This window comes from Solanum verrucosum, unplaced genomic scaffold (assembly GCF_900185275.1).
Source record: "Solanum verrucosum unplaced genomic scaffold, falcon-dt-bn FXZP01000062.1, whole genome shotgun sequence".
In the NCBI taxonomy this organism is placed as follows: Eukaryota; Viridiplantae; Streptophyta; class Magnoliopsida; order Solanales; family Solanaceae; genus Solanum; species Solanum verrucosum.
Genome location: NW_026020477.1, coordinates 6,839,938 through 6,867,622, shown reverse-complemented (window position 1 = coordinate 6,867,622; position 27,685 = coordinate 6,839,938). Strand labels below are relative to the sequence as shown.

Below are 27,685 nucleotides of genomic sequence, written 5' to 3'. Positions count from 1 at the left end.
AATAATGATAAATTAGAAATTAAGTATAAATTAACTATTAATTTTGTAAAATAAACAAATATTGTTGGACAATATAAAATAATAGAGTAAACAACTATTATTGGATTGAGTAAATAATAAATAAAAGCAGTTCATTAGGCTTAATTACCTCTGCATCCATCGCAACTCGCAAGCATGCATCTTTTATGTACATGTAGGGTCAATTAACCTTGCACATTTTCATCTTTGCTTTTCTCTTGCATTCTTTTGGTTTATCATTTAACTTAGTGGGGCCCATTTATAACCTATTTTTTAAGTTTCAATTTGTTTATTTAATTTTTATTTAGCAAGATATTTAAAAAAAGCATTTTAAATCTTTGTTTTTCTAAAATTTATATTAAAGATGGATAGAGTATGACAAAATATTTAATTTGATTATATTTAAATGACGTGAAAAGTTAAAACTAAAAAGCTTGAAAAAATAGACATTCTCTTTCAATTTAAGTTATTCAATTTTAAAAATACTGCATAGAAACATATATTATTGAAAATAATAATATATACCATGGCTGATATTTTAGGTGCTTTTAAATAATTTTGTAGTGTTTAAGTAAAATAAAATTATCAATCAAAAATCATTTTAAAGGTATGATTTTTGACTTATAAGAGTTTGTTTGGATTGATTTATTTTAAGTGCTTTAAGCTAAAAGTAATTTTAAAGTATTTTAAAAGTGTTCGAGTAAATATTTAAAAAGTGTTTATAAACACTTAGTTTTAAGTTGTAAATTAGATATTAATTTTTAAATTAAAAGCCAAAAGTCAATTCAAATAGATTTTTGTGTTCAAACATGCTTAAACATAGTAAAGAGTCGTTTGGTAGAGTGTATTAGTAATGTGTGCATTAATTATACATAAATTATTAATGCGTTGTCTAATTTAGTGTATTAAAAAAAAGCTTGCATTGTATAAAAATATTTATTTACAAAAAAAAGTCTTCATAGTTGTTGCGGAAAAGATGTAAAAATGATTTTGAGGGGCAATGAGATATTAACATGTATTAAAACCTCTTGCATTACTATTAATACCTAAAAATCTATGGTATTAATAATACACACATGAATACACAATGGTATACAACAAATGTAAGCATTAATTACATAGCTCATCGCACCGGACTTGCCTAGTGCGGATTATCTCTCATATGTGGTTTGCGAGCTATTGCATAGGAGCGAGGATTTTACCTTGTGTACCCAAAGGGTAACGGTTGTGGGTTCCTCTCATCATAATAAAATAAAATAAATTGCATAGCATGAAAAAATATACAAAATAAGATATTACTAATACAAAAAATTAATACATCACATTATTTTTTGCTAATACACTCTATCAAACTAGCCCCGAAAGTAGAGTAGAGTGATAAGTACCAAACATACGAAGGGCAAAATAGTCAAACATGAAAATGTAAAGAAAACCCAAACACCAAGATTCTGATTTAATGTCTGTCTTGATGAGCCCGCGCACACTTTATACTACACCTTTGTCTCCTCCATTGGCTTTTTCCACATTCCACTCTTCAATTTGCCTCCTTTCTTTCAAATAATACATACAATTATACTTTCCTTTCTTCTCTTACTAACCCCCCCCACCCAACCCCCTACCCCTCATCACTGTCACTCCGTACCATTCCCCCACCATTTTCAAGAAAACCCCTTTACTCTCTCAAACCCCAAATCTCACATTTTGCTTCTACACTTGCAGAAACAAGAATTCATTTTATTATTTTTGTGTTTCTGCAACTTCTTGCTGTAGAACCAAGAATTGAGCTTAAAGGGCAAAAGGGTATCTGAGAAAAATGCTACCTTTCTTGTTCCTCTTGTTGAGCTTTAGTTACATCCATCCCACAACTTCAAAATCTACTATTGAGCCATGTTCCAACTCTGATACTTGTTCTTCCCTTCTTGGCTACTCTCTTTATACTGACCTTAAGGTTTCTGAAGTGGCTTCACTCTTTCAGACAGACCCAATATCTCTTCTTACTACTAATGCTATTGATATCTCATATCCAGATGTTGAAAATCACATACTTCCAGCTAAACTGTTCCTTAAGGTCCCTGTTACTTGTTCTTGTGTTGATGGGATCTTTAAGTCTGCCTTTGTTCATTACAAGACTAGGCCTTCTGATACTCTGTCTATGATTGCTGACACAATATATGGTGGTCTTGTTTCTGCTGACCAGATCAAGGAAGGAAACCCCAATGCTGTTGGTCCTGACCCTTCAGTGTTAAATGTTGGGACTAATCTTTGGATTCCTCTTCCTTGCACTTGCTTTAATGGGACTGACAATAATCTTCCTGCTATTTATATGTCATATGTTGTTAGAGCTGTGGATACTCTTGCAGGGATTGCTGCTAGGTACTCTACCACTCTTACTGACCTTATGAATGTTAATGCTTTGGGAGGTCCTTCTATTAAGGAGGGTGACATTCTTTCCATTCCTCTGTCTGGTGAGCAACCCACTCTTTTTCCTTTTTTGTCCCTTTGTTTTTCTGCTTCTTTGTTTTGTGTGTGTTTATGGTATGTAGGGGGTCAAAGTGTTTGATTTTCCATCTATAGTACTCCCTCCATTTCAATTTGTTCGTCTTGTTTTAACTTAACACGGTCTTTAATCTTGTTATCTTAAACATGTCATGTTAGACTTTAGAATTAAAGAACGACCAAGAAAGGAAAAAGACATTTTTTTAAACAGAATGAAAAGGAAACTAAGACAAACAAATTGGAATGGAGGGAGTATTCAACTCTAACCTTATGTATGTCGTATGTGTAGGGTTGTGTATGCAAACATTATCCCTATCTTGTATACCATATGTGTATTTGTGCTTGATGGGTAGGACACATATCATGAAGTATGTGTATCTACATTTAATGTAGCTTCTTGGTACTCAACTTTTGAGGGGCCAATTTGGCTAAGGAGGCATGTTGCCATGCTATGGGTGAATATGTTCATTCTGGGTTTGTCGATGTGTTATACATATGAAAGAAGGCTCCCTGTAACCTTGTATTGCATATATAGGATGTAATTTGAACTAATGAAGATTTCATATCCAACATAAGAATCCTTTTTTGTGTCTACCTTTTTCCTCTTCTGTAATCTAATAAAGCAAGCAATAGTGAGCAAGCTAGCAATTTATTTAGACAATGTTTATTACTGAAGTTACTTTTAATAGTTGATGTTATGCTAAGGCTCATGAAGCAAATGTTGAATATAAGTTTGATCTGTTTTTGGATGATTTTTTGTTTCCTCTTAAATGAAAATGTATCTCTTTGATATTCTTGATGAGAATTGCTTACGATGACCCATTATGATTATACTTCGTAATTGTATGCATCAGATTATGGAGTCAAAAGTTGAGTGCCACTTATAACGATCTTTTCTTTTCTTGTCACTAGATGTAAGTGAAATGCTTAAAGTTCTTGAAAAGAGATGTTACTGTAGCATGAGCCAAGAGTAGCATATCGAGAGTTTTTCTTAACAGTTGTAAGGTCACTAAGAGAACAGAACATGAATCCTTATTCGTAGATTGAATATAACCTTTCTAAGTTCGGTAATAATATCGTTTCTGGCTTAATCAGAAACAGATACTTTTTCCATTTCTTGTAATTTGGAAGTATTTCTTTGTCTGAGTTTTCATTGTTTCGTGTTCTTTATTCTTCTTGAGGTTGTAATTTATCTAGTAGAAACTGCTTTATTGGAGATTCCATAAAAATGGCTCTGTCATAATATTTCGTTGTTGGATATGAGTGTTTATAAACAAAGATGTAACTTTAATTATATTAAACTTAGCACCCGCATTGCAGTAAAGCTACTTGATTTCATTGATGATAGATGTTTGATAATGATAGATGCTGTTTCTTTTCTCTGCAGCTTGTACATCTAGCTTCCCAAGATCTGCCTCAGATTATGGCTTATCTGTTGCGAATGGGAGCTATTCTATTACAGCTAGCCACTGTGTGCAATGCAGTTGTGGACCAGGGGGTCGGAAGTAAGTCAGCAGATTATATGCTTTCAATTTCATTTGCAGTTATCCTGGTCTTTCGGAAGTTCTGATCATGATATTGCTGGTTGTTTTGAAGTTTGTACTGTATGCCAGCTTCCTTAGCAGTTTCTTGCTCAAGCATGCAGTGCAAGAACAGCAATCTCATGCTCGGAAATGTTACCATACAACAGACTGGTGGTGGTTGCAATGTGACTTCTTGCAATTACGGTGGCCTTGTTAATGGAACCATCATCACTACGTGAGCATCATAGTTTAATTTTTCTGCTCTTATTTGCATAGCTATTATGGTCTCTAATTTTTGTTTCTTATGGCCTTTTGACACTTTTGTATGTCCTTGTGCTGGATGCAGATTATCCACTTCTCTTCAACCTCGATGCCCTGGTAAACATTCAATTGATATGATATTCCGTTTTATTTGGTTGCAATGTGACTTCTTGCAATGTTCTTTTGCTTCTTTTGCTTAGCACAACAAATGCTTTTCCCCTACTTCATATTTCAACAACCAAATATTTTTCAGGACCCCAACAATTTCCTCCACTTGTTGCCCCACCTACATCAGTAGGCCCCGACTCGATGTTTGCTCCTGCCCCTTCACCTTCTGAATCTGGTGGTGCTCCGATGGATGGTCCACATTCTTCTATAGTGCCTGCATCTGGCTCAGTCATAGCATTTCCACCTTCAGGTGGACCAAGTGGAAGTGCATCTTCCGCTTGCTCATTGAACCCTTTCGTTAGTTTTCCTATGGCAGTTTTCTTGTGTTTGTCTATGAAATACGCGATCTCACTTCCTTTATAATCCTTATGAGCTGTGGATTACCAGCTAAGGGATTTTTCCCTTGTTAGAAAGAGGAAGGATGTGTAATTTTGTGTTTCTTTTCTTCCTTCAAGTGTAATTTCGATTGAACATTGTAGGGTATACTATTTATTGCTCCCAAATTCTGAATTAATTTTGTGATTTTTCTATTTTTTTTTGTGTGAATTTTGACCAGTGATATCTGTGTCTGTTTTTGCATAGTCTATTCTTACGTTTCGCACAATACCTTCCGGTTGAGGCGACAATATTTTTAGAGAGTCGGACAAACAAGCACGGAAAGTATTAATTACTTTATTGAGTTTAAGTTTTGTGCACAGTTAGTTATTGAATATTCTACACCATCGGTTAAAGTTGTGTAGGAAGAGTAAGAAACTTTACTTAATATCACTATCTATAATACATGGGAAGTAAAATGTTATGATATGTTAAATTGCACTCATTATTTTTGTGTGTATTATTGAATAATTTAGCGTATAACTGACTTTTTTGAATAAGTTCCAATTTGAATTTATGCCCTTTTTCATAAAACAAAATAAAAAGAAAGGGCAGACACATGGAGTATGTGTAAATGTTTACCCTCAATTGATTGAACGTGAAGATAGTGACAACGGTGCGCCAAATCAAATTCCACTACCTGCCGTTTTCACTAGGCCAACGTGAAAATGGACACCGCTAAATTGAATTCAGAATCGTTGTTTATATTTATATAATAATTCTAAGTTTATTCATAAAATTTGAGTCAAAATTATTGATTTCGGTTGAACGATTAATAATTGAGAGATAAGAAGCAGCAATCACGGAGAAAAGATGCAAGAAGATGACGCACAAGGTGTTGGCATTCATCCAAATATGCTTAGAAACCGTATTAGCCATGACGCAGTATTCTGCTTCGATAATTGACTCTTGCAATGGATGTGTTACTTTTCCAAATTTCAAGAGCCCAAAAAGACACAAGAGAGCATATTTTTGTAGAATATTCTTCATAGTATGAGAGATTGTGAATGTATAAAAATACTACTCTCTTCGTCCACTTTTAATTATTGTGTTGGCCTTTTTGAAAATTAATATGACTAATTTTTAAAGTTAAATTAAGTTTACATTAATTTCATATTTTAAACAAACAAACAAAAAAATTAGATATTCAAAATCTATACGAAAAGTACTATAAATTACAACTTTTTGCATATCTATATATGATGAAAAAATACATCATAAAATATTAGTCAAGGTTCTTATAATTTGACTCTAAAAAAAAATTATGACAATTAATAATGGACGAATGAAGTATTAAATATGATGTATTAGTAATGTTGAGATTAATCATGATGGTAAAAAGTACTTTTTACTTATGCTTATCCATGTGCTAATAATTTTAAGAAGCATCACACAATAAAGCATTTCAAAAATATATTTGCTTACATGAGGGCATCTCCAATCCAAACACCAAATTTTACATCAAATTTGGTGTCAGCACTATTTTTGTGCAATCAACTCCAATCCACTGCACCAAATTTTACACCAAAAAGGAATATTTCTCTCTCTCTTTATTATTATATTATTATTTTTTATTTAATTTATATTTTCTTATTTCATAAAACAATTTTTTTCTAAACCATTCACCATATATAATTCATATTATTTCCTTTTATAATCGTTTAATATAAAATTATTTTGTATCATAAATTTTTAAATAATATAAATTGCTAGCAAATATTAAACATTATACATAATAATGGATTATACAAATAAAAGTAAAATCATTAATGAAATACAATTAAATAAACATTACATAATTGAAAAAAATATTTTAAATTCTACATAAATATTCAACTTTCAAGATCACTACGATGCTTCCGTAAATGCTCTATTAATGCATTACGTAGTTCAAAATGAGCAATGTTTGCATTTTTAATTTTTGTGAAGGTTAATTGTAGTTATATCCAATTATAATTTATAGTAGAATTAACATAAATTTAATTTTTTTTAAAAGTCATATACAAAAATTAATTTATAAAAATAGGCTATTATCTTATCTCTAAATTCAAATAATACAGAAATAGGGAGACTAACTTCTAAACTCAAGCCACCAAAAATTGTAACAAAAATTATTTACAATCCTAAAAATTAATTATTTGCCCAAATTAACTCAAAAACAATCGTAAAATCAGTTGATGGAAGCACCAAGGTCATGATGATGGTAGTTGTTGTTTGATCTCGAAAAAAATTTCAAAATAACAAACAAATTGATGATACCATTGAAGTTGCTTTAAAAAGTACTAACGATAGTGACAAATATCAAGGTGATGCGAGGGAAATACAAAATGAAAAGAAGGGTTGTAGATGTCAATCAAAGTAAAGCTACTGCTTTAGATCGACAATAGATTGATGCCACTTCTATGAAAAATCGTGCAGATTCAATGAATATTTATACATGTAGTATTGGTCTTCAAATAACTACTGGAAACAAAGGTATTTTAGAGGTTTAAATGATCAAGAGTTCGCTCTAAGTCCTAAATCTGTAGAGCTATTACAAATCCAAAAAAATGTGGATGCTACAAATGATTGAAATAACCAACAGGCTACTACTAATGAGGCGCAATCAAATGAATTTGGGCTGAATTTGATGTTTGATACAACTAAAAACGCAGGTGAAACATCAAGAATTGGGGTTGATGCGTTGTGAGTTGATTTAGGACAAAAACTAATAGATGCCTGATGTTGAAAATTCTGAGGAACATGTTTTGCAAGTTGAAAATGAGAATGCAACTAAAAACGGGACACTGGTTGCACACAAAAATTCTACTAGTAGTCAGACCCTTTTCCCGACTAGTCGAAATAATTCTTCATGTAGTGGAAAGGGTGCTACTGAGAATTTTCTGGACAATGAGAAGAGACAAGATATTAGTAATGGCTCAAGAGACCTATTATGTTCGAATAACTTTGATGTTTTATTTAAGGCTACTGAAAAAAAATGGTAATACTATGACTCCAACATTATATATTTCTAATCCTGAAGTAGCTAAAATTATTCAAGAAAATCAAGATGCCATGCTACTCAAATCCAATCCAACGATTAAGCCATTCATGGCCACATTAAATACCTCGACTCATAAGATCTCCCCCCCCCCCCCCCCCATCTTTAGAGTCGCTTGGTGAATCTAGACAGCTAGTAAGGTCAACAGAGAATGACAACGATTTGATCCAAGAAGAGCAGGCTTCACCACCTGCTTTGAATAGAGAATTAAGCCTATAAGCTTCTGTATTTGTGTCTACATGTGTGATTGCAAAGAAGAATGAGTCAAGGGCATTAGCATCAAAGACAATTAATTTAGGCGAGGATTCTCTTGGTGAAGATGAGGTAGACAATATATTGGACATATGCTTTGATAGAGTGTCTATGGAACACGATATATATCACCTAGGCAACAAAGAAGTGAAAGCAACAAAAAAAAAATGAGACACATGGAAGGCAACATAGTTGGAACGGTAAAGTGACTGAGGAATTTGTTCCAAGGCACCTATCGATGCGATAGGCAAAATAGAGCCATATAACAGTATCAATAGGTTCAACAAGATCCAATAAATCCATAAAAATTGAATTATCAAGTGTTATTGGATATGTTTGAAGAAGAAGACAAGAGAAAAATACTTCAAGTTACTTTTGATGGGCAATTAATCTTTTTTAATTCATGCTTTCGCAATAGAATGTTTGAGGTTAATAACTCAACCTTCTTCTTGATTGTCATATTTTTGCATTATTTAAGCATCCTCATTTGTAATATCATCATGAAGTGCATTACAAATTCTATGCTGATCACAAAATATTTAGTTCTCTATAGCTCTTATGTTCTTCATGCTTGTTAGTTAGTAGAAGTTAGGTACTTCATTAGGATTAATAAGGTAAGGTCTAGCCCCCTTGCTTATACTTATCCCTATTGATATCTTTTTATTTTTAATAAAAGACCGCTAGACACTTTGTCTAGTGATAAATTTGCTTTTAAAAAAAATACTAATAAACTATTTTTTTTCAAAAGAAATCTTTTAAAGATAATGTAGTTAGTTATTTTACTTCTGCAATGTTATGAGACATACTAGATATAGGAGCGCATGTCAGGATGAGTTGAATGTAAGTTACTCTATTTGTCCTAATTTATGTGATACAAATGGAATTGGGAGAGTCAATCAATTTTTTATGTGTTCTTTTAAAATATTTCAAGTTATTAATTCTTATGATTTATAATGCTTTTTATGTTATTTTCAAATAATACAAGAAGTCAGAAAGTCAAACAATTTTTTTATAGAGTAATGTTTGATATTTTCAATTGTTAATAATTATGATTGATATTACCTTTTATGTAATTTCCAAATAATACATGTCATTCCATATGCCCCAATTTATGTTGCCCCAATAGATTTCGAGAAACAATCAATTTTTCTTGTATGTTTTTGAAAATATTTTAAGTCGTTTATTATTATTCATATTACTTTTAATGTAATTTTTAAATATAAAATAAAATATTTTAAGTTATTAATTATTTTGATTTGTTGTAATTATTAAGTAAATTTTAAATGTATAACGTATTGTTAAGAATTGTGTGTTTGTGGCCTCTTATTAAACATCAAAATAGTTTAATTTGTTAATTATTATGGTTTATATATAGCACCTTTTAAGTAATTTTTCAATAGAACATTTTAAATTATAAATTATTGTGATTTATAACACTTCTATATAACATGATTTTTAAATATATAACAGATTAAAAAAATAAAAAATAAACTAAAACAAAATTAATTACAATTTCTTAATGTGAGATCCACCTTTAACTTAAAAGCACACCACTCAAACAGACACGTCGTTGATGTGCAACTTCCTGGCCTCTTATATATAAGAGAATATTCAACACAAAGGCAGACTTGATAATCACATTCCATGTGCAAGAAACTCGAGATAATCTAACTCAATTACACACAATGACACTTCTTTAAATATATATTATACTCTATAGTATTATTAATTATACAATTAAGCATATTTTGATTGATCCATGTAGTTCATTCTACGTCACCCAACATGCATGTACGCTTAAAGGAGTTTCTAAATCCCAACACATGTGGCCTTCAATGGGTGAACAATTAGTAATATTGAGTTGATGCATATATATTCAGATGTAAATTTAAATTTAGTCAGATTTCAATGTGACTATTGAATATAATCATAAAAAATAAAAAAAAGTTAAATATAATACCTTCTACTCTGTGTGAAGTGATCCAACCCGTCACATCATGTGATACACAAGATCGATCAAAGGATAATTAACAACGCGTCTCCCGATCAAGAATGCTATACGTGAAAACTTCCGAGGGCAAGAAAATGCCTCAACAAGCACATATACAACACTATATTTAAATTAATTCATGTCAAACCAACCTATATAATGAAAGTTATTTCTTATCATATTCAAATCAATCGAGAATATAGTTTAAGTACTATATAAAATCAAAACATAATAAAGTGTACCATACATAAGTGACGTTATCTATTGAGATCTTAAAACGACAAATTTTCATACAAATCAAGATAACACCAAAATTTTAACTATTAGACCAAATTAGAGCTTCAAATTCAGCCTTCAGCTAAAATTACTACAACTTCAAGATTCTGTCTTTACTTGTCCTTAAATCCAGACATATCAACAAGAAATTAAAATGTAATCCCTTTTATTTCATTTCTTTTTTTATCCTTCAATCAAAACAAATTAAAACACCCTAAAATGAGTATATTCAAAAACAATAAGGGGTATTTGTGACATTTCCACCTTTTTTTTTTTTTTTTTTTTTTTAGTTTCTGTACTCAAATTTACTGAACTACTTCTCGATAGTATACAAATAAAAAATTCACTTCATCTTTCTTGGGCGGGAATTGAGTATTAAACTATAAATTTCAAAACAAATAAGCAAATAAATACTTTTTTAATAATTTAACTTTAAAATATCTATTTATCCTTTATGAAATAATTTATAGCCCCACAAATATTTGTCATTTATTTTATACTCATTAATAAGTACCAATACACGTTTATTTCTTTTTCTAAATTCTATATCAAATTAAACTAACTCATATAAAATGAAACGACAACAAAAAAAAAAACCTAAAGGGAAAAAAACAGAAGAGCATTAAGAAAGTTGAAAAAAGTGATCCAAAAAGTCTCATTCTTCCTTTGTTCTATTTCAGCACATCACATGCGCTCCTCTTCTGGGTCCCCTTAGCTATTTCAAAAATCTCTCACACACAGAAAAAAATAATTTTTTTTCTCCAGAAAAACAGCATATATTAAAAAAAGATTATATTTTTTTGAGAAATTTGAATGAATAGAGGCTTCTTGCTTCTGGGTTTTGGATATAATTGAGTAGTTAGCACTTGTTCTCTGACAATTCACAGCACAGATCTTTGACTGGCTGAATTTGTTTATTGTTTCATCAATCTGAAATCTTGATACCCCAATTCATCTGTTATTGGTTTCTCTGCTTCTTTACAGTAATGTATGTTGATTTCTTGATTCTCTTTTTCTTTTTGCAGTTTGGGTTGAAACAGTAGAGTCATATAATCTGTTCATATTTAATCTTGGAGACAATAAACTGAAAATGGGCCAGCAATGGATCTGTTAAAAAATATTCCTCTGTCCCTTTTTGGCTTGGTGTTTTGAGGTCAGGTCATTTTCTATTGCAAAGGAAATGTCACTTTGGTTTGCCATTAATACTTTTGGGTAGAGGGTGTGATTGTGATTTTTGAGGTTTTTGATGGGTTTGCTTTAGATGGGGGCTTCTTGTTTTTTTGATCAAGAGTAATGGTAAAGTTTGGTTTTTGTTCTATCTATAGTTCAAAATGCTTATTTTTTGAGTTTAGATGGATAGTTGAGTGGATTTGAAGGAAAGCTGAATGAACTCGAAGCCAAGTTTTAGTTGTTGTTAAATGACAGTGTGTTTGGAAAACTTGTTGTATTCTCTAGGGCATAGGTATATCAGTTCTTTCTTTGCATTTGGGATGCAGCTTAGTCATTTCAGAGGTTATCTGGGTCATTTTTCTGTTGGACTAATGTCTTGTTGTGTTGTTATTGATTGAGGGTCTCAATTATATGCAGATGGACATTATGCTATGAGCATTTAGGAGATTAAATGGTTATTGAGATGGAAAAGAGGAAATGGTTGTGGAAAAGGAGACCTTCCGATAAGAGCCCTGGTGAAACGGAGAGTTCTGGTTCTTTGTCTTCATATTCGGAGAGATACTCCGATGAGCAGGTAAAAGGCAAAAGGAGAAAGAGTTTTTTTTTTCTTTTTTTGGTCTTTCAGTTAATTGTGCTGATATGGAATAATCTTATATCACATGGTTGGAAAAGATAAGCTGCTGTTTTTTTGAAACCTCACATTTAATTTTCACTTGCACCCTGGATTTTGAATTGATAATGGTTGAGCTAAATATGCAGCTCAAACACTGACAGCTGAAAGTTTTTCGTCTGCGAGTGCTGTATTTTCTTTCTACTTGCATATATATGTACCAGTTTTGATTTTTGAAAGTTCATTGGTCCGTATTGATCATTATCAGGCTTTCGCTATTGGTTTAGTTATAGAAATGACTAGCTTATAGTTATTGTAGACAAATAATCACAATAGATAGCCCCCCATATTGCTGAACCACCAGACTGCCCGTCATCATCTAGAGAACGGCCCTTCTCCTTGGTTTATCCAATTTCTACATTTAAATTGAGCCATAATTCTTCTCCCCTGTACTTCCTAACACCTATCTATTGTAAATGTTTACCTAAATATTGGATTAGTATATATATTGTTATTTTATTGTTGTTATTTTCCTTCCAATCCTGCTTTGGTTTCACTTTTTTTGAGCCGAGAGTCTATTGGAAATAACCTCTCTACCCCCACAAAACAAAGGTAGTGGTAAGGTCTGTGTACATCCTACCCTACTTGTGGGGCTACACTTGTTCTTATTGAATTAGTATAAAGTTCCAGTTTTTAAGGTGCTTGGGAAGAATTATGTTTCATGGCTTTTTTAAAGAACACTAAGTTCCTCATAGAAGGGATTTATGATATCTATAAAACTAAATTGGTATAATACTAATTTGTTGTTTAATGAATCTGAGGTGATCTTTTTAAGAGTTGAAGGTTTTATTAAATTAAAAGTTTGCAATCCAAGATTGTAGTTAATTCACTAATCTCAGATCTATATGAGGCAAAAAGCAACATAAAAGTGATTGTTGTGATAGAATTGAGTATGTCAGATCATATTAATTGAGCGTCAAACAGTTTATTTATCTGCAGAGCATCTCCTGAAATAGTGAATGTAAATTGCAGAGGACGATTGAATAGCAATTTATATGTGCAGCTAAAAATAGTAGTGACTGAAGATTGACCTCTAGTTTGGTGCCATGATATGTTTTCCAGTATAAAGATCTGTTTCTCAGGTTAGATGGTAGCAGATGATGTAAGATCTTGGTTTGGAAAGAAAGTGCCAAAAGCTTTCATAAGTGATGTTTCTTGCAGTAGTCATGCAGTTTCTTCCTGATAAGGAATATACTTTCACCCCTTGACCATTTTTTTTTTGTTAAGATTAGATGGTCTCAATAAGTGTATAGATGTTCCTATTGCTTTGTTGAAGAAAATGTTGTCCTTATCACTGCACCATCTATAGCTTCTTTGTAGGGTCATTTGTCTCATATCGAAAATCATTCAATAGATCTCTTACTGACTAGCTGCCAGAGAACCAACTATGTGTAATTTAGAACATTTTCTTTTTGAGAAAAGCTTTAACATTTTTAGCTATTGTATTACTTCTTTTACGACAAAGGATCACCCGTTCTTTTCATTGAAGCAGGATGCACTAAAAGAATTTCCTGACCATGACAAGCAGTCACCAGAGGTAACCTCAAAAGCTGCATCCATTGATGATGAATCCAAGGAAAGCTTGAGATGCTTGACAGAGAAATTATCAGCTGCTCTTGTTAATGTTAGCGCCAAAGAAGACTTAGTTAAGCAGCATGCTAAAGTTGCTGAAGAAGCTATTGCAGGTATCTTCTACCACTTCTTTCTTCCTCTGTTGTGATTGCAATCTAATTGAGGCATTTGAACATTAAAATGTGATATTTGACAAAAAAGCTGTAAAAAGGGTATTTGGAAGAGGTAGTTGTGTATTGGACATGCATTTAACTTGAAATGAATAGAAGTTTTGTGAGTGGAAAAAAAAAGTTCACTTGAACTTGAAATTCATCTTCAATTTTTTCTTTCTTCAAGAAATCAATATAATGTATAATTAAACACTTTTGAAATTCTTTTTTTGGAACAAAAGGAAAAAATATTCATGTCCAAACAGGAGCTAAGATTTGTCTCTTGGCTGTCTCTTCATGTACACCCCTTTTTCTGGTATGTGTTTCACATGCTGAAACAATTTTGTGGAATATGCCTCTTTCATCACCTTTCTAGAAAGTGATTTTTGGTCTGATAATTTCCTGTATGCTTTTTATCATCTTGGTAGGTTGGGAAAAGGCAGAAAATGAAGTTGCAGTTCTAAAGCAACAACTAGATGCAGCTGTGCAGCAGAACTTGACTTTGGAAGTTCGTGTCAGTCATCTCGACGGTGCACTCAAGGAATGTGTCAGACAGTTGAGACAAGCTAGAGATGAGCAAGAGAAAATGATTCAAGATGCTATGGCAGAAAAAAATGAATTGGAATCTGAAAAAACTGCACTTGAGAAACAGCTACTTAAGCTCCAGACACAAGTGGAGGCTGGTAAAGCTGAAATGCCCACTTCTACTGATCCTGATATCCTTGTCAGGCTTAAGTATCTAGAGAAAGAGAACACAGCTCTCAAAATTGAACTTCTCTCTTGTTCAGAAGTGTTGGAAATTAGGACTATTGAGAGGGATTTGAGCACTCAAGCTGCAGAAACTGCCAGCAAGCAGCAGCTGGAAAGCATAAAAAAGCTGACCAAACTTGAAGCTGAGTGTCGAAAGCTACAGGCCATGGCTCGCAAATCATCCCCATTCAATGATCAACGCTCCTCTGCTGTTTCATCTTTCTATGTGGACTCTGTCACCGATAGTCAGTCTGACAGTGGAGAGCGGTTAAACACAGTTGACAATGATGCCCTCAAGATGAGTAAACTGGAAACAAGAGAATATGAACCAAGTTGCTCAAATTCATGGGCTTCAGCACTCATTGCTGAGCTTGATCAATTTAAGAATGAAAAGGCCATGCCCAAAACTCTTGCTGCCTGTTCTATAGAAATCGATATGATGGATGATTTCTTGGAGATGGAGCAACTTGCTGCATTATCTGAAACTGCAAACAAGACACCTTCAGTAGCATCTGATGTTGTTCCTCATGATTCCCCCAATATTGAGAACCCTTTGGCAGCAGATTACAATTCCATTACACAAAGGGTGGCCGAATTAGAACAAAAGCTGGAGAAGATTGAAGCAGAGAAAACTGAACTGGAGAATGCTTTAAATGAGAGTCAAGATGCCCTTAAAGTGTCCTCTTTGCAGCTTAAGGAAACTCAAACCAGGTTGGAAGGCCTGCAGAAGGAGCTAGATGTGGTGAATGAGTCAAAAGAGTTGCTCGAGTTTCAACTCTATGGCATGGAGGTAGAAGCACGGACGATGTCTGTAAATATTGATTCTTTGAAGACAGAAGTTGAAAGAGAAAAATCCTTGTCATCAGACATGGAAGCTAAGTATCGTGAATTGGAAAACGAGCTGAGAAAAAGAGCCCAGGAAGCTGAAGCTCAGCAAACTTCTGGTTCAAATGGTGAATTGAAAATAAAACAGGTAGCTCTTTCTCTCAAACTATCTTGTGTTGTTTGTCATTCATGTATAGACACATCGATATGAAGAAAAAAGATGAAAATTAATAATGGTATGTGAACTTTCTCATTAGCAGGAGGATTTAGCAGTGGCTGCTGACAAGCTTGCAGAATGCCAGAAAACAATTGCATCCCTTGGGAAACAGCTACAATCCCTAGCTACTCTAGAAGATTTCCTGATAGACACTGCAAATCTTCCTGGTGGAGGATCAGTTGTTGCTAAAGCAGGCGGAGAACTATGGAAGTTGCATGTAAACGAGACATTTACCCCAAAACGTGATTCTGATCCTACCAAGGTTGAGGAAGAGAATGTGAATCATTCTACAAACGGAAATGAAGGGGAATCTCCAGCATCCTCATCTTCATCATCTACTTCATCCACTACTCAGGCTAGCACTAGCAAAAGCAAAAATGGCTTTGGGAAGTTGTTTTCTCGGAGTAAGAGTGGAGTTCCAGCTCTAAAAGTTATCGAGGATAAATAAATAGAGGAAGAATGTTGGAACATAATTTGGTGGACATCAATTACATGGCTGATCAAATTCTGTTTGATAAGCAAACTGTTTGCTTCAATAGTTATGATGAATATCTTGAGAAGCTTCAAATAGCAATAGACACCTTGAATTTACACTGCTTTGGCTGATCTCCCTCTTTTTATTTAATCCATTTCTAGTTTACTTTCTCCAGTTAACTACATTCTTGAGAAACAATAACTATCCCCTAAAGAAAATAACCTTTCAAGAAAAGAGGTTTATTAGTTTGGTATGGAAAATAATTCTGTCATAAATTACAGTTACAACATGTGATTGGTAATTGTTCAGTACAACTAATATGGATATAATTTTGTACTACATACACTATTTATAGGAAAATTAGTGGGAAAAACAATTACCTAAAATAATACATATTTTATAAAATATTACAGTTCATACTTATTTATGAAACATATTAACAAAATATCGATGTATAATTTACATGTTGTATAGATAATGGTGGGATTCATCTATTTTTATTGTTGTATTACTTACCAATAATATAATTTTTTATATACAACAAAGGTATATACCGTTCAAAAAAGTGTTATAATTTTTTTAATGAGTATAGACTGGTAAAGTTTTTATCTCGCTTGGATAGTCTTGTAAATGGGCATTTAGCTCGGGAGATTTACTCGTTTAAAGTTAGATTATGTATGAGATCATTTGAAACTTTTTTGCTGCTATAAATTCTTTAACTTGAAGCTCTCTTTGACATTTAACTTTGATTTAACACTCCGAACACCTTTATACATCAATTCCGTGATACAACCACCAATTTGAAACCTCCTTCTCCTCCTGACGTCTCATCAATGGGCGACATAAAATGATAGGACTAGTCTCATAAGATAGACTAATTTAAACACTCCAAACATATCTAGAACTCAACTCCTCCTCCCTGACTCCAACCTAAGATCCTACTAGCTAACTCCTGACCCTAACCTCGACTTGAGACTTGACCTAACTCAAAACTCTATTCGACCCCAAATATTATTTCCAAACCCAAAAAATCCAAAAAAGCAAATAGTCTTTTAATTCGTTATGTATACAATAATAGTTACTAGTTTAGTATAAATGATGAAATAAAATAATTTCACTAGCAATTAATACTTCAAATCAAATATAAAATAAAGTTAATCACCAAATTTTATATCGAAATTATTATTTTTATCTCACGTGACCACCTAAACTTTTTCAGCCACACATAAAGTAGTAGGACTGTTCACTAAAAGAGGAAGATTCTTATAAAAAAAAAAATCAAAGAAGAGATAAGAGTAAGATATCTTCCAGCATCCATGCTGGCAGAGAGAAGTCAAATTAAGAAATGGCATCAGTAGTAAATATAGAAAGAATCATGTGGAATTGGAAAGTGCCACGAGTGAAACATATGGGTCCCACTTATTTCCACGTGGCAATCTATGGGAGGTCAGCAGAGATTGCGCACAACACCAACCTCTTATCAACAAAACAAAAAACATTAGAAAAACAGAAAAATCTGCTGTTATTGTTTATTTCTTAAATAGGTGGAGAGAAGAAATACAAAAAAAGATAAAAAATTTATCATGACAGCCATTGCTACTGCTACTGCTATTTCACTTTCTCTTCCTTTCTCTTTGTGCCGTTCTAACAAGTCTTATACTAGAAAGGTATTCTTTACTCTCTTTTTTTTGGGTGTTTTGTTTGCAAGAAACTAAAAAGATTGCTTCTTTGTCTTGATTAAGCTTGTTTATGGAGACCCTTTTTGAAATTGTAGTGAAAAAAGGATCATAAAAGTCAGTTTCTTGCTGTTGGTTATGTGTATAGAGATTTCAAAACACAAAGGGTTATGATCTTTTGCATTTTGAAACATGTTTATAGTGTCAAAGGTTGATCAATTTTGACTAGTGATTGGTAAGATTTGTGGCATAGGTTGGTAATCTTAGTCAGTTAAGCTTACTGCACTCTGGTGGAGAGTTCTGATTCTTCACAATACTTGAAAGTTAGGTGCTTTTTGTCATGAAATTTTGAGTGTTTGGAAAAAAAGAGTTTTCGTTTTCAAAAGTGAAAAATGGTAGTTAAGTTGATTGTCCATAGACTATCTGCAAGAATAAGCTCTGAGTCGTGTAATCGAGTACTCGCTTAGTCTATTTATCATGTTATATCAGAATGGAGAGTCATATGTCACTTGCATTTTCCTTGTGTGAGCAAAATAGTTGGCTGGTTACTGATTTTGCATCTTTTTCACAATCAGTTTGTCAAAGGGAGCTTTGGAGTATTTGCAGTGTATGGGGAGGAGGGTGGGAGTCCAGATAAGAAAAGTTCCTGGTTGACACTCTTTAATGTGGAAGATCCCAGGACTAAAGTTCCACAAAGTAAAGGCAAGTTCTTGGATGCAAATCAAGCTTTAGAAGTTGCTAGATATGATCTACAATACTGTGATTGGAGAGCTAGGCAAGATGTACTTACTATAATGCTCCTACACGAAAAGGTACGTCTTTGAATTAATGTGTGTATTGAACTTGGAAACCTGGTAAAATACAACATCCACCGTCTTTATCTTGGTCTATTTACAAGTTTGTTGCATTGCTGTTTCTCATTTTCCTTACTTTCCAAATGGAGTTCACCTTTTTTACTTTCTGTTGTATACTTTCCTTAAGAGTTGTTTCAAATTTTCCTGATCTTCATCGTATTCTAATCAGTTTATGCAACTAGGTTGTGGAAGTACTAAACCCTCTAGCACGCGATTATAAATCTATTGGAACAATGAAGAAGGAACTTGCAGAGTTGCAAGAAGAACTTTCTCAGGCCCACAACCAGGTTTGGAAAATTCATTTTCATACAAATTTCATTTTCTGGTTTCCAGTTTTCTCAACTAGTGGATATTCAGGGTGATTTCCCTTCGAGATGTCAAACTTATTGAAACGAGTCTTCTGAAAAATAAATGGAAAGTTATATAGAAAAACATTTCCAGGATATTGCTTATTTCTCATAAGTATAAAGCTTTATATCTTTAGTACCAATTCAACAGGTACATATATCAGAGACTCGGGTTTCTGCTGCTTTAGATAAGCTAGCTTACATGGAAGAGCTGGTTAACGATAGGCTTCTGCAAGAGAGAAGCACAGTAGAATCAGAATGCACGTCTTCCTCTGCAAGCACGTCAACAGGATTATTAGACACTCCTAAAAGCAAGCAACCCCGAAGAACGCTGAATGTCTCAGGTCCTGTCCAAGATTATAGTTCCCGTTTGAAGAACTTTTGGTACCCTGTAGCATTCTCCGCAGATCTTAAGGATGACACCATGGTGAGTCAATTCTCTCATATCTGCCATAGTCTCTTTTGCCTAGAAGAAAGAAAACATTTGATTTAAAACACAAAAAACCATGTAGATGCAAAATTATGATGCCAAAACAAATTAACAAGCTATATGATCTGCTCTCCTACTTTATGGTCTTCTGTTTATTCTTTTGGCTCTTCTATTGATGACTGTAAACTGTATCTTTTCAGTTACCGATTGATTGCTTTGAGCAATCGTGGGTGATCTTTCGTGGGGCTGATGGAAAACCTGGATGTGTCCGGAATACATGTGCACATAGAGCCTGCCCCCTTGATCTTGGCTCAGTGAATGAGGGTCGCATCCAATGCCCTTATCATGGTGAGATAAATTTGAATCCTTCCACTTTCAGACCAGAGTTCATATTTGGGAGATGAACATAGCTTTTAAATGGGTTTTGTAGAGGACATGAAATAGCTGACACTAACTTTGATGTTTGTGAAATGAATTTAGGATGGGAGTATTCCACTGACGGGAAATGTGAGAAAATGCCATCAACAAGATTACTGAATGTAAAGATCAAAGCACTGCCCTGCTTTGAGCAAGAGGGAATGATATGGATTTGGCCAGGAAATGATCCACCTGCAGCTACCCTTCCTTCTTTACTACCACCTTCTGGATTTCAGATCCATGCAGAGGTTTGAAATCACTACCGTTAGATTTTCAGTTGTTTATCTTACAACTCATGTTTGAGTATTTTGCCTTACGACTGTTTTCATTGAAACTGCAGATAGTCATGGAACTTCCGGTGGAACATGGACTACTTTTAGACAATCTTTTAGATCTTGCACATGCACCTTTCACTCATACATCAACTTTTGCTAAAGGATGGAGTGTACCAAGGTAGTAATGGACATGATCATATGATGCTTATTATTTAGACGTTTAATACTATATCAATAGTTCATCAAAGAGTAGATTGTTTTTCTATTTATTTTCATATGGTTTTCCAGAAAACTAGATTTTTCTGGTCCAAGTTATGAGTTTTAAGGCATAAGTAATGCTTTCAAGTTGTGCATTGTGTAGTATATGAAGGTCTACGTACTTATAATTTACCTTTTCTTTTTTTCATTTCAGCTTGGTAAAGTTCTTGACTCCTGCATCTGGTCTGCAAGGATATTGGGATCCATATCCAATAGATATGGAATTTAGACCACCTTGTGTGGTTTTATCCACCATTGGCATCTCAAAGCCAGGCAAATTGGAGGGACAGAGCACCAAGCAGTGTTCTACGCACCTTCATCAACTGCATGTTTGCTTACCTGCATCACGACAGAAGACACGGTTATTATATAGAATGTCACTGGATTTTGCTCCCCTGCTGAAACACATCCCCTTCATGCAATACGTTTGGAGACATTTTGCTGAGCAGGTTTGTTTCTGTCCAAAACTTCGTAAAAAACAGTGATTGCATTAACATCTTATAGAAGTCATCAGTCAGTGACTTCATGAAATATTGACTGCCTGATATATGAAAAACTGCATTCTTGGAAATTGATGCATTTTGAAGTTGGAAATACGCAAAGCATAGAACAAAATCAGAGCTTGAACTCTAGGATTACCATCACATGGCTCTAGAAGCTCATAATCGCAATAATATAGATTTGCGAACTCTTTGATTCGTGGAAGTTACTTAGACTTGCCTAAAATAGAACACACATAATTGTGAGCATAATCTTCTGAAATAGAATTTTGCCAAATATTAAATAAAATTTCACCTTCTGTATAAGATATTACTACATTTTTTCGCTTCTTCAGTAAGGATAATGCTGCAAAGAACTTCCCCTTTATAAATATAATAAACAGGGTATCAAAATGAAAGATATGTTCTAACATTTTTCTCTTCTTTGTAAAATTGTATACAGGTTTTAAATGAAGACTTACGGCTTGTTCTTGGCCAGCAGGATCGCATGCTCAATGGCGCCAATATTTGGAACCTGCCAGTGTCTTACGATAAGCTAGGTGTGAGGTATAGAATATGGAGAGACGCTGTAGATAGTGGAGAAAAGGAACTACCATTCAGCAAATAAATATAATTCCATCAAGTACCGGGTTTTACTTTTCCAGATGACTTTGATCTCTTCATTGTCAGCTCACAGCAAAATTCAGTCCAGTTGTTGAGAAGCTCTCTCACTTACTGCAGTTTTCCATATTTTTTCTTGTGAGAAGATACTTACACCCCTTCTGTAAATATAGCTGTACACAATTTTTTTGTAGGTTCGTGTACAGTTTGAGCAATCTTACATTCCTCACCAACAATTCTATCCTGTCCTGATTGGCACTTGGAAAATCTCATAGGTTCTTTGTAAGTGTCTAGAGTCTTCCCAGCAATGTCGTTCCACCTTGTCATAGAATAATTACTGATCTCAGATTGCAATTATGAGTATTCTTTTTGCCAAACAAGAAGCCAGAGATGTTTTGATCTTTGGTAGCAGTTTTGAACTCAGTTGAATCAGTATGACAGTATTGAAATATTATCCTTGTAGTAAAAGTATATTATTGTTGTCGATGTTCCTATGCTGAACAAGAGACAAAACTTGATGCAACACTTCATGTTTTCATTTCTGAGTCTTGGCAAGGAAATACTGAGCTCAAAGTTATGCAAGATGACACTTTAAACACACTAGCAGCAGATCCAAGAATCTCTTAAAAGTAGCGTGTACTTTTGGACAATATGCAAAACTGTTCCCTGATACAAAAACATTGTAAAAGCTGCTCATTATAGTGTAGATGACCACACAACTTCATACTACAAGGAAGTCTAATCAGAGTTCTCATTTAAGCAGCTAATGGTAGCCTCCAATGGTACAAATCTATTTGGGCAAGACCCAAACAACATATGGTGTTTAACATGTCAACTACTTTTGGAGCTATTTTTTTCAACAAAAAGCTTAGGATTATACAGCAAAATTAGGTAGGCGTAGTAGTTCCCTTGCTGAGTCTTGTGAAAAATTTATTCCGTATGTAATATAGCATTATGAAGGAATATTTTTCATTAACGAAACCAACAACTACATAATCAGTGAAATCCACATGTGGAGTCTAGGAAGGTTAGACTGTACATAGACTTTACCCCTACCTCGTGGTGGTAGAGAAGCTGTTTCAGAAAGAAAATAACTTGTATAATAAGAACATTACTCTACAAATACAAAAAAAATCTCTACTAAATTCCCTTTTTAGTTTCTAGTAAGAATATTGGACTTGGATGGTTTCTACCAGTTTTCCAAGGGTTCAGACGGCAAACAACAGAGAAATCCAAATCCATGGTGCTTGCAAACAGAAGATTAACCATTTATACAACTTATACCAGATTACACCCTTAATAAGTTCAACAAAATTTACACAGGATTAGCATATAGATACAACATGGCTTTCTTAGAAAGCTACAGCTTAGAAATTAATAGATAGAGTTATTCCATTTACAACTATGGCAAAAACCTCATCATGTTAGGCAGGCTTCCAAACTGTGAGCACTTCTTGAAACATCTCTAGCATCAGATCTCTATCTGCCTGTCTGAAGAAGTTGTTAATTTCCTCCCTAACTTCATAAATCTTGCCAAAATCGAACAAATACATCAAGCAACCTTTTTTCAATTTATTTAGTTGGTAAAGCCAGGCCTCTTGCAATCTTTCAAGGACATTCCCCGAGTTGATATCTTCTAGGAGACTTTCCTCACAAGCATTCTTCAAATCTACAATGTCATACTTGTTTGCCGCACCCAACAATGCCAATCGGTGCTTCCAGAAATCCTCTTGTTTTATGGCCCCATACAAGTAACTGAGAAGCGCTTTGCATGATTCTGTTGACATGTCCTCTATGTCGATTATAGAGGATTCTTTCTCCCTGAGATCGTGAAGGACCATGCTGTGGAATACAGGAGAAGTAGCAGACAGTATCGCTTTGTGAGCTTGCACTGATCCATCAGCCGTATTAATGGTAACATCAGCATGGATGGACTCATCAAGCATGCGAGAGAGGCATTGGAGAGTACTTTGGGTAGCTAAAGATTGCAAAATCATGTCATTGGGCCATATAGATTTTCCTTCTCCACCCTAAAGGTTCAATTACCACAGGTTACTAAGAGAAGGAACATGAGTTCAATATATAATCAAGGTCATTTACTGGTAAATGCTGAGAAGAAACTTTTCATTCTTTTCCATTTTCTGTAAAATGGAATAATTGGAAAATTTCGTTCTTTTTCAGTTAAAATCTGCTCAAAGGAACAACCAAAGAAGTCAATCACGTAAGCCTATACACAAGCCCTATCTGTTACAACTAGATAGGCAGTTTATCAGAGAACCATTTCATGTAGCAATCTCATACAGTCATGCATATTAAACACACACTTGAACACTACAGAATATCAAGAACTCACATGTGGTGTGTAGATCTTCAGGTCAAGGAACTCAACATCAATGATGAATCGACCTTGTAAACAAGAATCAATAGGCCACACAAAGTCATCACTTGTTCGAAGCAGCCTCTCATACACTGCAACATGGACCGCCACAAAATTATACATGCAACATAACATGTTGAATATAGTCAATACAGAATTGTCAATGAAATTCAACAGTGATAGAGGCGGCAAGGGGTATGATGGACTAGTTGCAGGCTCTTTATCTGGACAAACAAAGAAAAAAAAAAAGGAAGCACAAGAGTCTACACTTCCATGTGTCTGCACTAAGGCAGTCTAGAGATAGGATCTTGTCCTACAAGAAAGGGTGCAGATTTGATTTATAGCATGTACAGAGAAGTCTTTTTTCTTAATGAACAAATGAAGTCTTCTCTTCTGGTCGACAAAACAAAAAATTTGACCATATAAAGACGGAAAATTTATGTGCACCATTAAGGTCACTGAACTGCTTTCTCTAATTTTTCAGTGCTTTTTATCTACAATAGTCCGAGTTGCCTAAGGTAACCCCCATCCACCCCCACATCACAGATGCATGCAGCAAACAATATAATACCCATGACTCATCCCCCAATATTACACATGCCATCGTAATTGACAGTACATACTCATCCCCCAAATTACAGGTTACCTGATACATTAGAATGAAAAACATAATGTGAGTAGGAGATGCGTCCAAGAATTCCTTTTCAAAGAAATCACAAGTTTCAGAACCGGGCATATGTGTACAACATGTTTCCTTTTCAGATATGAGCACAACAGATTTGATAAATATTTAAGTAAAAATGTCTGAGTTTGCACCCCTCCAGGTGGACAGGATTGGAGATTTTTGTTGACATTCCAAGAGAGCGTTTGAACACTATACAAGTAAATTCATCTCTAGCCACTCAGCATAGTTCAAATCAATTACCAAATCATCCATAGCAGATGGAAATAACCATGATGACAATTGACATTATAGATTTGCAACCAGACCTTTGTGAATAGATCAAGGAGCTAAGAATTTGAGAGTTGAATTCATCATACATATATTTAATTGTACTACTTTTCCATGCCAATCACCTCGGTCACACTTTATATTACATCCCTCAATTTTCACAGGTTTTGTTAAGGGTACATATACAGATGTCGTCCAAAAATTCAAACGAAGATACATTTCTCCAAAACTAGTGATCTTTGCCAGAACAACAACCAGACCTTATCATTTAAACATACCAAAATACAAATTACATCAAACAAAATGATGCAAATGGATGGGAATACCGAATACAACACAGTAATAATAACAAATGAACTCTGCAAATCCACCAAACAAGCAAAATAACTCAAAGATATATCTTCAAACTTCAACTATTTTTGCTAGGTAAATCGACCTCTGCAACTTGCAATAGTGAATATACTCAAATAAACATACAATCAAAAGACAGAAGAGCTGAAAATAAAGTTTACCAGGAGATATATGAGGTCTCCGATTGGTTCCAGTTGTAGAAACACGGAGCATAAAGCGAGCAAAAGGAGGAGGAAGCTGCTCTTTCGAAAGCCGAGAAGGTTCAGGAAACAAGCGAATATACAAATACCGATTCTTCTCAATTGACAGATGCCTTCATCAACCATCAACCAGCATCAAAAAACAATTGAAGTTGATGATAAAGAGAAATCAAGTAGAAAAAACTAGACATACCAGTTCCATATACCAATTTTGAAAGGGTCAGATCTTTTGTAAGTAGATGCTGCGAAATTGTCGATCCTCCATTGAGCTAACCTTGATAGAGTCTCTACCTTGCCCTCTGCCATTCTTCTTCTTCCCCCTTTTCTCTGCTACTGATGAATCATTATAAAGTTTTGATTTTTGGGAATTAAGTAAAACTTAACTGAGAAGAAGTCTTTGCTTTTTGAAAAGGACATTAAGATAAAAAGTTTTTTCTTTTACAGAAAAAAGCATAATCTATAAAGCATAAATACTTAAAAAAACAAACATGAAATTAAACCATAAATTCTTAATCTTAATATAGTGGTAGATATGACTGTCTATATGAATTTTAGTTCTACTTTAATAATTTATTTGTTTTTTTTTTTTAAACACTGAATCGCCTATCGAAGAAGAGCCAAATACAAATATTGATTTGTTGTTCTTTTTTTAAAGACTAGTTCTCGAGTGTACATTACACCTTTAAGGGTGTGTTTGGTATGAAAGAAAACATTTTTCAGAAAATGTTTTTCAATTTTCTCATGTTTGGTTGGGTTAAATGTTTTTCAAATCAACTCATTTTCCTCAAATCTAAGGAAAATGACTTCCTTTCAAAACTTAAGAAAAACATTTTTCAAAACTCTCTTCCAACTTCAAAATTATAAAAAAAATTTAATTGAAAAAATCAATTTATTTTATCCCTACCCTCAAACCAGCCCCCCAACTACCCCCCTTCCCCCATAAAAAAATGATAATTTAAAGATTATTTTTTTAAAAATGCTTTTAACTTCATTTTTTTTACCCCACCCTCACGCCTACCCCAGTCCCCTACCACCACCCCCCACCCCGAAAAAAAAATATTAAAAGTTGTTTTTAAAAGATATCTCTAATTTCAATTTTTTATTTTTTTACCCACCCCCACCCCCAAAAAAATTTCAAGTTTGTTTTTAAAAAATATATTCAACTTCAAAATTTCATTTTTTCACTCGTACCTTCGACCCACCCCCACCCCCACCCCCCAAAAAAAAATTAAGTTTATTTTTTAAAAATATTTTCAACTTCAAAATTTCATTTTTTTCACCCCTATCCTTGATCCTCCCCCCCTCCCCCCCAAACTAGCCCCCCACCCCCAAAAAAAATTTAAGTTTGTTTTTTAAAAATATTTTCAACTTCAAATTTTTATTTTTTCACCCCTACCCTCGATTCCCTCCCCCCGCCCCTGGCAACACCCCCCCACCCCGAAAAAAAAATTTAAGTTTGTTTGTTTTTAAAAAATATTTTCAATTTCAAAAATTATTTTCTACTCTAGTAAAAATAAAAGATATTTCTCAAAAACATTTTTCATTCATAAACCATACACTAAAAATATTTTCTACTCACTAACCAAACATGAGAAAATAAGTCAAAAATCTACTTGTTTTTCAGAAAAACATTTTCCTTCATACCAAACACACCCTAAGTTATTACTTAAGTTATTAAAAAAAGGAAAATTACTAAAATTTAATCGGGTACATATTCAAAATGTTTAAATGGATATAAAAGACAAATATTTGAAGTATTTAAACTTTTTATTAGATTATTGAGAATAGAATATTTTTAAAAATATCTATAAATTTTAAACGATGTAACACATAATTATATTGAAAATTGCTCAAAGTGGTAATAATGAGGTGACTTATTTAGTATATAAATCCTTATATGTTGGTGTATATTGTATCCTACTATTTAAATTATTTTTATCATGATTAAAACTATTGTCGCTAATATGACATAAGGGTTAACAATGCATTTTAAAATATATTTTGATTGCACATAACCCATCATATATGCATACAATGCCAACAATAACATTTACAAAAAACAAAATGATAAATCCTTCTTACAAATACTTATCAGATCCTAATAATCGCGATTGAACCTGAAAAAACCCTATTAAATTTATGTGTCAAACTGTTAATCCAAAGACAATATAATTTATATATTCTTATTGTAAAATTCTAGATCTTATTAAAATGAGAATTT

General features: G+C 33.6%; 6 protein-coding genes across 15 annotated transcripts in view; 4 read left to right on the top strand and 2 right to left on the bottom strand.

Moving 5' to 3' along the window:
- The window catches only part of LOC125809198 (gamma-glutamylcyclotransferase 2-3), a 1,073,903-nt gene that overhangs the window by 717,251 nt on the left and 328,967 nt on the right, over nt 1–27,685 (bottom strand). The window lies entirely within an intron of this gene.
- LOC125809204 (uncharacterized) overlaps nt 1–27,685 on the top strand; it is a 175,684-nt gene that overhangs the window by 54,388 nt on the left and 93,611 nt on the right. The window lies entirely within an intron of this gene.
- Nucleotides 1,638–5,023, top strand: LOC125809160 (lysM domain-containing GPI-anchored protein 1-like). The gene is made up of 5 exons (XM_049488816.1): nt 1,638–2,483; nt 3,902–4,019; nt 4,111–4,272; nt 4,384–4,415; nt 4,552–5,023. Exons 1-5 carry the CDS (start codon nt 1,832–1,834, stop codon nt 4,827–4,829), a joined length of 1,242 nt encoding a protein of 413 aa, XP_049344773.1. The 5' UTR covers nt 1,638–1,831; the 3' UTR covers nt 4,830–5,023.
- On the top strand, nt 11,164–16,356 carry LOC125809137 (filament-like plant protein). 10 transcript variants are annotated; one of them, XM_049488790.1, is made up of 5 exons: nt 11,164–11,387; nt 11,987–12,143; nt 13,732–13,924; nt 14,389–15,683; nt 15,796–16,356. In XM_049488790.1, exons 2-5 carry the CDS (start codon nt 12,021–12,023, stop codon nt 16,198–16,200), a joined length of 2,016 nt encoding a protein of 671 aa, XP_049344747.1. In that variant the 5' UTR covers nt 11,164–11,387; nt 11,987–12,020; the 3' UTR covers nt 16,201–16,356. The 10 variants fall into 10 exon arrangements, with proteins under 10 accessions (XP_049344747.1, XP_049344742.1, XP_049344743.1 ...); XM_049488785.1 differs by having other exon boundaries at nt 15,793–16,356; XM_049488786.1 differs by having other exon boundaries at nt 13,729–13,924.
- Nucleotides 17,759–21,821, top strand: LOC125809145 (chlorophyllide a oxygenase, chloroplastic-like). The gene is made up of 9 exons (XM_049488799.1): nt 17,759–17,894; nt 18,479–18,715; nt 18,940–19,044; nt 19,256–19,531; nt 19,735–19,882; nt 20,015–20,199; nt 20,292–20,404; nt 20,639–20,933; nt 21,427–21,821. The coding sequence occupies exons 1-9, from the start codon at nt 17,811–17,813 to the stop codon at nt 21,589–21,591; spliced, it is 1,608 nt and encodes a 535-aa protein (XP_049344756.1). The 5' UTR covers nt 17,759–17,810; the 3' UTR covers nt 21,592–21,821.
- Nucleotides 22,860–25,819, bottom strand: LOC125809170 (BTB/POZ domain-containing protein At1g21780). Its single transcript, XM_049488827.1, has 4 exons — nt 25,658–25,819; nt 25,426–25,577; nt 23,938–24,053; nt 22,860–23,614 (listed from the first exon to the last, which is right to left on the bottom strand). Exons 1-4 carry the CDS (start codon nt 25,768–25,770, stop codon nt 23,009–23,011), a joined length of 987 nt encoding a protein of 328 aa, XP_049344784.1. The 5' UTR covers nt 25,771–25,819; the 3' UTR covers nt 22,860–23,008.

Coding starts and splice junctions, on each gene's coding strand:
- LOC125809170 (XM_049488827.1), bottom strand. CDS start 25,770: ATGGCAGAGGGCAAGGTAGAGACTCTATCAAGGTTAGCTCAATGGAGG. Junction 25,578..25,657: donor AAAATTGGTATATGGAACTG/GTATGTCTAGTT, acceptor TGGTTGATGAAG/GCATCTGTCAATTGAGAAGA. Junction 24,054..25,425: donor GAGACCTCATATATCTCCTG/GTAAACTTTATT, acceptor TCCATGTTGCAG/TGTATGAGAGGCTGCTTCGA.
- LOC125809145 (XM_049488799.1), top strand. CDS start 17,811: ATGACAGCCATTGCTACTGCTACTGCTATTTCACTTTCTCTTCCTTTC. Junction 18,716..18,939: donor TAATGCTCCTACACGAAAAG/GTACGTCTTTGA, acceptor TTATGCAACTAG/GTTGTGGAAGTACTAAACCC. Junction 20,200..20,291: donor GATTTCAGATCCATGCAGAG/GTTTGAAATCAC, acceptor TTGAAACTGCAG/ATAGTCATGGAACTTCCGGT.
- LOC125809160 (XM_049488816.1), top strand. CDS start 1,832: ATGCTACCTTTCTTGTTCCTCTTGTTGAGCTTTAGTTACATCCATCCC. Junction 2,484..3,901: donor TCTTTCCATTCCTCTGTCTG/GTGAGCAACCCA, acceptor TTTTCTCTGCAG/CTTGTACATCTAGCTTCCCA. Junction 4,020..4,110: donor TGTGGACCAGGGGGTCGGAA/GTAAGTCAGCAG, acceptor GTTGTTTTGAAG/TTTGTACTGTATGCCAGCTT.
- LOC125809137 (XM_049488781.1), top strand. CDS start 12,021: ATGGTTATTGAGATGGAAAAGAGGAAATGGTTGTGGAAAAGGAGACCT. Junction 13,925..14,388: donor TGCTGAAGAAGCTATTGCAG/GTATCTTCTACC, acceptor TCATCTTGGTAG/GTTGGGAAAAGGCAGAAAAT. Junction 15,684..15,792: donor GTGAATTGAAAATAAAACAG/GTAGCTCTTTCT, acceptor CTTTCTCATTAG/CAGGAGGATTTAGCAGTGGC.